This window comes from Sabethes cyaneus, chromosome 2 (genome assembly GCF_943734655.1).
Source record: "Sabethes cyaneus chromosome 2, idSabCyanKW18_F2, whole genome shotgun sequence".
Taxonomy (NCBI): domain Eukaryota; kingdom Metazoa; phylum Arthropoda; class Insecta; order Diptera; family Culicidae; genus Sabethes; species Sabethes cyaneus.
The window spans coordinates 214,588,621-214,600,663 of NC_071354.1; the positions used below are offsets into that span (position 1 = coordinate 214,588,621).

The 12,043-nt window shown below is 39.8% G+C and overlaps 1 protein-coding gene across 5 annotated transcripts in view; it reads left to right on the forward strand.

Moving 5' to 3' along the window:
• LOC128738055 (phosphatidylinositol 3-kinase regulatory subunit alpha) overlaps nucleotides 1-12,043 on the forward strand; it is a 73,472-nt gene that overhangs the window by 36,103 nt on the left and 25,326 nt on the right. For all 5 annotated transcript variants that reach the window (XM_053832878.1, XM_053832882.1, XM_053832880.1 and 2 more), the window contains exon 2: nucleotides 7,975-9,110. In XM_053832878.1, coding sequence (XP_053688853.1) covers nucleotides 8,933-9,110 — 178 coding nt within the window. In that variant the 5' untranslated portion in view covers nucleotides 7,975-8,932. The remainder of the gene's footprint in view (nucleotides 1-7,974; nucleotides 9,111-12,043) is intronic.

Sequence of the window (12,043 nt, forward strand, 5' to 3'; positions counted from 1 at the left end):
TTTATATTTTTGAGTACCTGCGATTGCTAGGAAGGGAAAGATTTGGAGTTTTACACGTTAAGCGGGGTACGCTGCTGAAAAGAAAACAGCTCAAGAAAAAATCTTGCTATTTACCGAAGAAATTTTGACAACTCCAATGCAAGCAACCACCTGTCATTTTTTCTTGTGGTAATAATTGCGCCGGATATTATTCCGTACGGAAAAGTGACGGTTTAATTCACCTGCATGTAAAACTGCGCCATCTGAACGTGAAATAATATTTCTTATGAAGTGCGTACTGCTTAAGAAATCGTAAACGAAATCGATTTCTTGAGCATTTCTTGTCCTATCTTTTTACCCATTACTTTTCAGCAGCGTACCCCGCTTTAAGCTGGGATCAGATCTATCATCTGCATATTGAAATAAAGCAGGTGTATCGCAGGGTGCTATTGTTGGGTCGCTTCTTTTTGTAATATTTTTCACTGACGTAGCCCATGCCTCAGAAAAAACTTCTGGACTAGTTTTTGCTATTTCAGTTTAGTTCATTTATTTTATTTGACTGATGCTAGGCTCTGCCCGTTATCGATATTTAAATATCTCGATAATTGTTAAATGTGCCCATCATTCTGTACGTTGGTCCATTTCTAGCGTAGTTTTACACTCTATTAGTCAAATGAAAAAGTGTAATTCATCTTAGCGAGGAATATTCCATCATTCAAGGTCACTTAAATTAATAGATATGGTGAATTATTCCTGTCGGCGGGTATGTCTGCTCTGCATCTGCTTTATGCCTTCTGTTCTTTAAGCTTTCCGTCCCAATCAAAATACATATTGATAGTCAAGCATCTCTCTTACTCTGAAGAATTCGTGAGAAACCGAAAAAAAATCATCACATCGCCAGCGTAAGTTCAGATATAAACTCTAGAAAGATATTCCGTGAGTTTGTTCATGACTGTGACGGAACGGAATGGTCCAAGATGACTCCCTTGAGGTACACCAGACCAGACCGGGAATGAAGCTAGCTGACTTGCTCTTGGCGATTAGTTTAAAATCTACCAGACGGTTCCTAGCATCGTTGATTGTTGTCGTCTGTAATCTGTATTGGGTAGACTTAATCTCAGGTTTTTGTGTTGACTTATAGGTGAAGTCAGATAGTTGAATAATTTTTTTAACCGTCTTCGAACTAATTAACCTAGTCTCAGAGAATGCGACGAAATACTAAAATTTTCCAATAAGGGCGTCTACACTTATCGATATAATCTGCTGACAGTGTATTAATTGAATGAATTTGAATGGTAACGAAATTTGAAAGTACTGAAATTCCTGGATAATTTGCCCAGATTTTGCTACATCATTCTCTTAATTTCAACCTACAAAAACGACGTTAAGTCTGCGCCAAAAGTTGAAGAAAAGTCATCATGGTATCCTAAGCCCCCGGTGTGTGACTACACGGATTTTGCTGTAAACCGGACTGATCCAAAATCGATTGATATCACAAAAGCGTTCGAGCGTGTTTCCCCGTAAGCGGTCAGCCCGAATCAAACGATTCCCGATATCAGCGACAAATCTGTGAGTGAATGTCTGATAACCGCGCGTTAGGTTCGATTCGCGTCGTCCCACTTTGTACCCCACCGCCAACTCCCACTCCCATCCCTCGGTCTACCCTCCGCGGACGAAACCGTGACCGGTTTGACAGTTTCTTATTAATTCATTGTGTTCATATATGAGAAAGCTGCGATTCGCCGTTCGTTCGCCCGATAAGATAAGTTTTATAACGCTTTTTCTAAAAGGGAACCGATGTAGATAGACGGAAAGTCGCACCTCGCGATGGTCGATGATAGACGAGCAGATAATGTCGCCTTTATGGTCTGCGGAGCTTCTAGTAGGGGTTTGTAGTTGTACCCCCGCAGCCAGCCTTCATACCAGCGAACATTTATGAAAGTATATATATAGTACAGATATGCCGGCAAGCGACTGTACCTACATGTGAAATATACAACTGATAACGCTCTATGGTTCATTACAAAGTGTGCAAAAAAAGTTCGGTTCGCTCCTACACATTAGCTAGACTTACTGTCGACTTTTTCAATGTTATTTACCGGTAAAAAAATAACCGAACAGTTTTAATCCTATCGGATGATATAAGTATAGATATTGAACCACTAGGAACAGTAATTGCGGATAATTTAAATACATTGTAGTGCAGTGGGAAGCTTTAATGTACTAGTTCAGATAGAACTATCCGAGAGGAGAAGAAACCATTAAAAATCTCATGGCTACCGATTTTGATCACACCCCGTTCCGGTGTAAGAACGATCGGGTAAAATGTTCGTTGTTAACTCCTTACGCACAGAAGAGTCACTGAGCTACAATGCGGGCATATGTAACAAAAATCACGTTTTACCCCGTGAGTTCTGTTTATGATGATATATGGCACGAATACATGTAAATGGACAATTAAGATATTTCGCTTCATTTGTGTTTATTATTAATTTCTAAAAATAAGTGGATGGCGTTGAAAAAGGGAATCATTGCTAAAAAAAAGCAGTAAACCGCTGTTACGAAAGTTTCCCACCCAGGACATTGTTGCACTAAATAGAAAAAGGAGCTTTAACACAGCAACATTGTGGTACGCGATGGAATAAAATAGTACAATGACGACGATTAAAACGGCGACGGCGAACACGTTTCGTCCGACGACGACGGTAGCCAGTCAGCCAACGACGCGAGGCCTTAGCGCAGTCTAGTCTAAGATGAGCTGATTGACTGCTGGCGCTGGCTGGCTGGCTGTTGAAGCAGCAGAGCAGAGATGTGGAGTGTATTTTACCGGTTTATTTCGATTTTTCTCTCCACTCGTTTAAGTTTCGTTAGCGATGAATGACGTAATTTCTGCCGCTACTGCTGCTTAATTCCATTCGATCGCCGCCGCCGCAACAGACCTCTTCATTCGTTCTCCAGCAGAGTGCGCCGCACACATGTACTATACAACAAACACACATCTAAACTTCATAGCTTTCGTACAATTGGCGATAGTTTGTTCCATTTGTTGGTGATGGGCTGGTGTTGGTGCGCGGCAACGTTGTAGTATTCTGCAGTTTCTATTAATTATCCAAAAACGTTCAATAATACACTATGAGATAACTTTATACGATAGTGAACCAAATCGTACGATTGGATGCTTTGCTAGTAGTTTATCGAATGTTTCTTTCCGAACTAAAACTTATATGTTTGGAAGCACCAATCTCTTACGTTTTTTTGGAATGGACATCTGAAAAAAAAGACTGCTGATTATAATCTATCAAAAAGTTAGACTATATTTATTCTAAAAGTATGGTTCCAAACAATGTTCGTAGTTTCAAATATTTTTCTCAAACGATTCAATTGGTTCCGTATATTTTCACTACTGACATACTCGGAAAAATGCGTTTTCTAGAACTAAACGTCAATTGTAAAAAAAACTACCGTTAATTTATAAAAAAATATATCCCTGAACTCATTAAAAGGTCAAAACAAAAACATGAGATTGGTCTATTTTATAGGAACGGAGCCTTCCCTCGAACAACCGTGTTAACAGTCGCGGCTAACACACCAACGGACGAGCAACGTCACGTGCAACGTCACGTGCAGTGCCCTGTCTTTAAGTAACAAGTGCCTGTACCGGTCCGTCGTCCCGACTAGTAAACGATTTGGATTAAACTTCTCGGTCAGAGATTTGACTACAATATACGGAGAGGCACAAGTTGTGCCTAAAATAACTCAACCCGCCAATATTGGGGGAGTTTGAAGTACGTCGCACGCTGAATAAGAGGGTTGTTTAGTCTTCTTTTATGCAGCACGCTGGTGTTCGTAGGTTACCCATTACCTGCGATCCTGCGAGCGACAGTGACCTGGGACCCAGCACAAGTTGACTTGGTTACGACAAGACAATTTTTGGAGTGATTGAACACATTCCCAGACATGTTTTGATGTGCATGTCACCGACTTTAGAGCTGCTTGGCTGTCGGACATGATGCATATATTTGAATGTCTATAGTTCCTGCGTAAGCACACAGTCATACAATCTAGAATTGCTTGTATTTCTGCTTGGAACACAGTTGGCCATCTGCCCATTGGAATTGACAAGTAACCAAGCTTGCACGAAGATCGGGACCACCATTGTCCCAAGTCCCTAGGCTAGGCTCAAATACACGAAATATTCGATTAAAATTGTATTTTTTGCCATCCAGTCCTCATTATTGATTACAAGAGCATTAATATTAATTGTTTTTAGAATACTGAGACGACCTGTCAGATCACCGTCACCTGCTCCAGGGGAGTTTGTCGGAAAAATCGTTTTCGTGCATTATCCGCCATAGCTGTTCGCGCTCGACTGTATCGTATGCTGCCCTGAAATCCACGAAATTACGGTTGTACTTCTGACATTTCTGGAATCGAGAGTAATTTGTTACAATAATGCAATGGAGAAGCATGGTGCTTTAGGTTTATCTGAAAAGAACTGGGTTCTTCCAACAGAAGAATCAGATCCGTTTCTTATTCTTCTTCTAGTTGTCAGGTGTGGGCCGAAGAGTCTCAAAATTTAAAAAAAATTGTAGACGGGCACTTTTTAAATATTTGTAACTTTGGAACCGATGGAGCTAGCGACTTGATTCCTTCGAAGAAAATGTGCATTTTGGATGGATCTCAAAGTGTTTTGAACGCATGATGTTTGAGAAATAAACACTAAAAGAGATATAAAACAAAAAATTATCTTGAGGTCCACTCCGACAAAAAAAAAACTTTAAATTGCTCCAACAAATTGACTATAAGTGAGGATTTTCACTTCTTTGCAAAGGTTGCCCAAAATTTAATACTTTTCAACTTTGCTGTTATGCACCTGTTTACTACAGTTACTCTAATGTCTTATTCACTAAAAAATATGGAAATTGAAACAAATTTTCTCTGAAGATATTATATACTTAGGTTAACGGAATTACTCTTCCATCCACTATGTATGGTATCTCAATAATATTTTCATTGAAATATAATTCGAGAAATGCAACACGACCTATTTTTTTTGTTTGAAAATTTCAAATGTGAATTCACTTTCTTACAAAATAAAAAACCTATTATTAATATTTTGCATTTAGACTGTTTTAATACATATAATCAAGCAAATTATTAGGTGTGCGAATTTCGAAGCTGTACGGAATTCGATACCGCAGTACTTAATGAAAAACTAATGATTAAACGAAATTTAGCTAGAAATTTATTAAATAACTAATTGAGCCCGAATCTAACGATCCGGAAAATATAAATGTCTGTTCAGAATTCCGAAAACTGCGGATACATTCCACTGGCTTGTGTTTGTATTAGTTCTTTGAGTTCTTATAGTGCATAATTTTGCTCTAAAATGTACATAAAAGAGTCATAGCCGAAAACTTATGGTCGAATTAAAATAAAAACTTCTTGCTGTTTGCAACATTTATGTATTCTGATTAGAGTAAAATGTTGCTTAGAAAATTCTTGATCGTTTGCTATCATTAACTCATTTTTTAAAATTTTGCGACTTGGTCCGGTCAGATTTAACACCAACCATATGACATCGCGACAAGCAATCGAGCAGGCGAGTCGAGCAGTCGAATCAAGCAATCAGTTCAAGTTCAAGCAGTTGGGTCGAGCAGCCAAGTCGAACAGTCAAGTCGAGCAGTCAAATCAAGCAGTCTAGTCGAGCAGGTAAATCAAGCTGTTCAGTTAAGCAGTCCGGTCGAGGAGTTGAGTCGAGCAGTTGAATCGAGCAGGCAAGTCAAGCAGTCAAGTCGAGCAGTTAAATCGAGCAGTTTAATCGATCAGTTAAATCCAGTAATCCAGTCGAGCGGTTGAATCGAGTAGTCTAGTCAAGCACTTGAGTCGAGCAGTCGAGTCGAATGATTCAATGGTTCAAGCAGTCGGGTAAAGCGGTTAAGTCGAGCAGTTCATTCGAGCAGTCGAGTTGAGCAGTCAAGTCGAGCAGTTGAGGCTAAAAGTCCAGTCGAACAGTTTACTCGAGCAGTTGAGTTGAGTAGTCCAGTTGAGCAGCTGAGTCGAGCAGTTAAGTCGAGCTGTCGAATCAAACAGAATTCAAGCCGTTGAGTCGAGCAATTAAATCAAGCTGTTCAGTCAAGCAGTCCAGCCGAGCAGTTAAGTCGAGCAGTTGAACCGAGCCGTCGAGTCGAGCAGTTAAGTCGAGTAGTCCATTCGAGCTGTCGATTCAAGCAGTTAAGTCAAGCAGTTGAATCGAGCAGTCGGGTTGAGTGGCTAAGTCGAGCAGCTGTCAGTTGAGTTGAGCAATCAAATCGAGTAGTCTAGTCGTACAGTTGAATCGAGAGATCGGGTTGAGCAGTTGAGTCGAGCAGCCGATTCGAGTAGTCCAATCGAGTAGTTGAGTCAAGCAGTTCAATCGAGCAGTCGAGTCGAGCAGTTGAATCGAGTAGTCCAGTAGAGCAGTGAAATCGAGCAGTTGAATCGAGCAGTTGAGCCGAGCGTCGAATCGAACAGTTGAATCGAGCGTTGAATCGAACAGTTGAGATGAATCATGCTGTCCAGTCAAGCAGTCCAGTCGAGTAGTCGAATCGAACAGTCCAGTCGAGCAGTAAGTCAAGCAAATGTGTCAAGCAGTCGAATCGAGTAGTTAAGTCGAGTAGTCCACTCAAGCAGTTAAATCGAGATGTTCAGGCAAGCAGTCAAGTCGATCTGTCCAATCAAGCAGTTGAGTCGAGCAGTCGAATCGAACATTTCAGTCGAGCAGTCCAGTTAAGCAGTCCAGTCGAGCAACCAAATCGAGCAGTCTAATCGACCAGTCCAGTCGCGCAGTCTAGTCAACCAGTTGAGCAATCGAGCAGTCCAGCAGTCGACCAGTGAGGTGACTGAGAATAGAACTCATTGCTACGAAAACATGATGTCCTGTCAGGGGCCTGTTTTTAATTACCGATAAGCCTTTTATGGCGTCCTGTCAGAGTACAGACATAAACCTCTTATATAAATAGATGTGCTAGAAATGACATAATTGTGATTGTTCACTATTGTAAATTAATTTCCAACTTAATATTTACATAGAATGCCGGTTGTAAAACATTTGCAGCGATGACCAGTGCGCCATCCTAATTCCTAATGCATCGCGCTCACTGCATATTCTCGGCGTAAAGGAAGCGCCCCGCCGGCCTTGTTTAGAATTCTGCCAAATTGTGATTGTGTCTTTTTTTTATTTGGTTTGGTACGTACTACTGAACCATTGAAGGGTGGTTGTCTATAGATGAGATCAGACTCGCGCTGCTGCTGCCACTCACAAACGCTTAAAAAGTTTCGGAACCGGTTATCCAATCCATAATCGGGCTGAATCGACTGGTATATGTACCAGGCGGAGGATAATCGCGGCGCTTCGGCGGGCTGCGGTTAGAAAGTTGACCTTTGCTTGTGTTATGTCTTTTTTTTACGAGGCAGGCAAAAAGTGTGCTATAGCACAACGAGGAAAGGTTTTTTCAAATTCAAGGCCAAGAACTCCGTGTTTGATTTATAGTCCGATTAATAGTCGTATGGTACTCTTTTTTTTTGGCTAATGGTAGTCGGTCATATGTTTTGATTTGAAAAGGAATCTAATTTGCTATTGTTAATTGTTAAACGACGACGACGGCGCGGCGGCTGTTGAATGTATGGCTGAGTTTCGATTCTACCTGACCTGACGTTGCGTGCACGGCCGCCCCGACCATGAGCTTGCAAAGCTGCAAGGCACGTGTGAATGCCTAATATACCAGCTTCCGCAAAACTAGGTTACTTAGCATTAGATTTAGGAACTATTGGCTTCTGTGTCACATTCAAAATGCTTACCTGTTTAGATTCTTATCAATTCGATCACGATCACTAATATTAATATTACATTAGCTAAGATGCATTACCTCTTTTGTTGTTCTCGTTTGCTTTCTAACTTATAAATAAATTTCACCAAATCAATTAGTAACATTCTCTTTTCTCTATTCATTCCAGAACCACACTAAGAAAATGTCTACCGACAACCAAGAGAGGAGCTGTAAAATTTCATCTTTGCGAAGGTGCCTTAGCAATAATGATTAGTGAACGAACAGAACCGTTTGAAGCGCGTTCCGCATTATCAGTTGACGGCGGGCAATAGAGTGATTAAAGAAGAGGACAGTTAAATTGTGATCGATTGTCATTTAAATGATACGGCCAAATCAAGCGCACCTACATTAAATGTACAGTTTACTTAGCAAAGCTACAAACAAAGTGCAAAAATATACTAAGATTTAATGGAAGAAGACGAGCAGAAAATAGCTCGTGACAGCCACCACATTGCGAAAGGAGAAACGGCATCAATTGCCATCGTCGCGGATATTCGTCTCAATGAGATAAACCCCTACAAATACTTAGCTTCTTCCTTAAACTATTCTTCAAATTGTGATTATAATAATCGATAGGCACACTTTTACAACAGTCAAGTAAGAAACAAAACGTACTCCCTGAAACAGGGTCGCCACGCTACCGCAGTTTAGAGCAGTAGCCAAGTCAATCAAGTTGCATACCTTATTGGTACTACATAGAGCCGCCTACGCAAAGCTCAATCAAGGGATCATTCACAGACGTGGTGTAGTTGCTATTGACTACTCCATAATCCGCACACTCGATCAATGCTTTGTCGAAAAAATTCGTTAATACTTCCAACCCTTGCGAGCTGCTACATTGCATACGAATGAACCCCCTCGAGGCAGCTAAGCTAATCAGTTGGACCGAACCGGCAGTGTAGTGGACAGATCAGTTAGTGGACAGTGTGTGCGAGTGTGTTAGTAGTGCGGTGCTCCTACCAATTCAAACCCGATTGCAGCAGCAGCAGCAGCAGCAGCTTAGTGGTTGGTTGCGGTAGTGGACTGGTGTAGCACACTACGAACCAGAGCGGTGTGCTGTCTGTCGCGTTGAGCTTTGCCATATAATGGACGAGGAGAACACCGTGATCTACCGAGCGACCGCCAATTACACTTCTGCCAATGTCGACGAGCTTAGCTACCAGAAGGAGGACATCATCGAGGTGTACATCCCGAAATCGTCGACCAGTGCCATTTGGTACCACGCGAGCAACACGCGCACCAAGCAGAATGGTTACGTGCAGTGTAAGTATAATTGAAAAGCAACAAACAAACAAACAAAAAATGAAAAGAAAAATCTCTCCGTCAATACAGCAGTCAGTGATGCACACCACGCGATTGCAGAATGCATTTTCTTCTACGTGTTCAGAGTGTGGTTCAAAGTTTCTATTATTGTTACTTACACTAACAATTAACACTGAGGCGGGTACGCTGCAACACCTATGCTAGACTGCTTCATGATAATGTGGTTGGTTCATGAAAGAATAATTTGTGTTGATTTTTCGATGATCATAAATTAGTGTTTGATATTGATAATATTATTTTTTGATTGTAGAACATTGTTCTTTCATACTGAATCAATTTAAATTAGCTTTTAAATTAGCGTCACCAGTTTGTACAGTCATATTACTAAATGTACTAAAATTTACTTATGTACTTTTCGAATTTAGTCCCATTTGAACTTTTCTGATACCACTCAAAGGTTTTGAGCGATTTTAATGTTCTTTTTAAGGGTGTGCTTTTATTTTGTATTCTATTTTGGAAAGAGAGCAAGTATCTGATGCGGAAAATGACTAATTGAATGAACTGGAAAATTTCAATATATGTATAGACCAAAAATATAACGGGTTGTTCAATAGCAGGTGTGAATCGAACTCACGTCTCTCGATTGCCAGTCGTAGTGTGCTATTTCTACACCAACGTACTCTTCTTTTAGGTAGTCTAATCAAGGATAAGTCACTTAGAACACTATGCACATTATTCGTACCAGTTTTGTTCAGTGTGTGCCTTATTGTGCAGGCAAGATGCCGATAACATCAAACGTCAAACTGTGTCATTTCTCGGTACTTCTTCAAATAGTCGAACATATATGACAATGAGAGATTCTCTTCGTGCCTCCTATCTTATTATACAAATAAACATATGCATTGAAATGAAAATTTTTAAAACATTTAGCTAACTAGTGACTCCGCAACCGATTCATGCAAACCTGATGTGTTAAAATGCATTAGTATCGTCGTGAAAAGTAGAAGAGAGGAGACACGAAGAGCCTCTCATTGTCACAAACGTCGATTTGTAAAAGTACCCGAGATTTATTCAGTTTGACAGTGCTAAAATAGGCGAGTGCCCCTGCCCAGATGTCACCAATTGTGCAATTAATGTACCATAATCGATGTGAACTGTGTAAGACATCATTCCCTGGATGGTGCCTAGCACAATGTTCTCATTGACTTTCTCCTTGAGTCGAATAAGACAAAAAACAAAGCCTTGGGTTTATACCGTCTTTAGACAGGAAAATTACGAGGCCAGTGTAACGATCCTACTGACTCTATCTAGCAAGCACCGCCTAGCCGAGATTCGAACATACGACGACTGGCTTCTCAGACCAGCATCTAATACCTTGTTTTGTTTCACTCTTCCAATTTTACCATTCCACACACGCACCATACACTTACCCAGCGATGATATTGTTTTTGTGTGATTTCTGCCGCAGAGAAGATAGACTGTTATCAACCCGGTCGGTGCGGTAGAACTAGACAGAGCGTTGCCGACAGTCGCTCCGGCAAGTTTAGTAATTTACAACCACAGTGGTCCAACACCAAACAAACGTGCGCATTAGTGTTTTGAGTGCTAAAACTTGGTTTTGGGTTTATGGAACCTTTGGAAGAGTTTGTTTGGTACCCCTTCAATGAGATAACTTGCAACAACCAATATTTTTTGAAATTGTAGTAATTTAATTATTTGAATGAGTTTCTTTTGACTTAAATAGACAAATGTTAATGTGATCTGCGATTTTTCATGCTTTTACTATCAATATACGCAAAAATGTCCTACGTTACATTCGACTAAAACTTTATAGGCCAGTAAAGAAAATGGTGAATTCCAGTTTTTTATGCTCATTTTGCAGTTGGTATTCCGTGCATGTGGCCGATACAGTTGCAATCAGTCATGTCGAACACCGTGCGATGTATAAAAAATCTCACTTTAATCAGAAGAGGTTTCTCTAGAAAAATTCTAGACAAATACTTTTTTGAGCCTCCCAACTGTATATAACCCCTTAACAGCATGTTGATTTTTTTTAAATCATCAAAACAGTAAAAACTCAACATAACAATTGCTAGAGTTTCTTTCATCTCTTGGTTACATGTTTCAGTTGTTAGATTAGATTAAAAGTTGAAGCAACAGTTCATAAAATACATGGAACTCCTCCAATATGGCGTTTTTGCAAGCTACCCCTTTTGCCGGAATGTTACCTTCAAGCTAATTTGTCAAGTTGTTTAAATACATTCTATGTGAAAAAAAATGCGATTCAAATTGTAATGTATTTCTAGGTACAACGTAATTCAGTTACATGGGTTTATTTCTAATTCCCGTCGTAGTAAGGAAAGCCAATCTAATTTTCATCATTTCTTAGGTGGATTTAATGAATAATCCAAAAGCTCTACTGCTGATTTGACTCAAATGCAAATTTGGCTGCTAGGAATTCTTTAATGAAAAAAAGCATTTAAATAGATCTCATCTCACTTTGATTGATCGCGTATGAGAGGCAACAAACTAAAATAGCAGGGAATAACTAATTTTGCATTGTGTGTCATGAAAATCGCTGATTTTTTTAATCATTTGTGTTGGATAGGACGGGAATAGGCAATTACGACGAAGCACCAACATACCCTATGTATGTTCATCAATTTGAGATATATCTAAATAATAACGCAATCAATAAGTTATAACAAATTTCATTTCAAAAAATTTACGTGCATTATTTATTGACTTATAATTGAAAACAATATTTAAAAATTTCGTGTTATTTAATTTTCCCAAACGGAAATTTACCGATTTTCTCCGACATCGCTTGTTTCAAAAGTTCGTAACTCTTGAACCAAGCATCGTAGAGCAATATTTTTTTATGGAAATGCTACTAGAGTTATAGCCGGAACCTCGATTTTCTTAAATTTTCA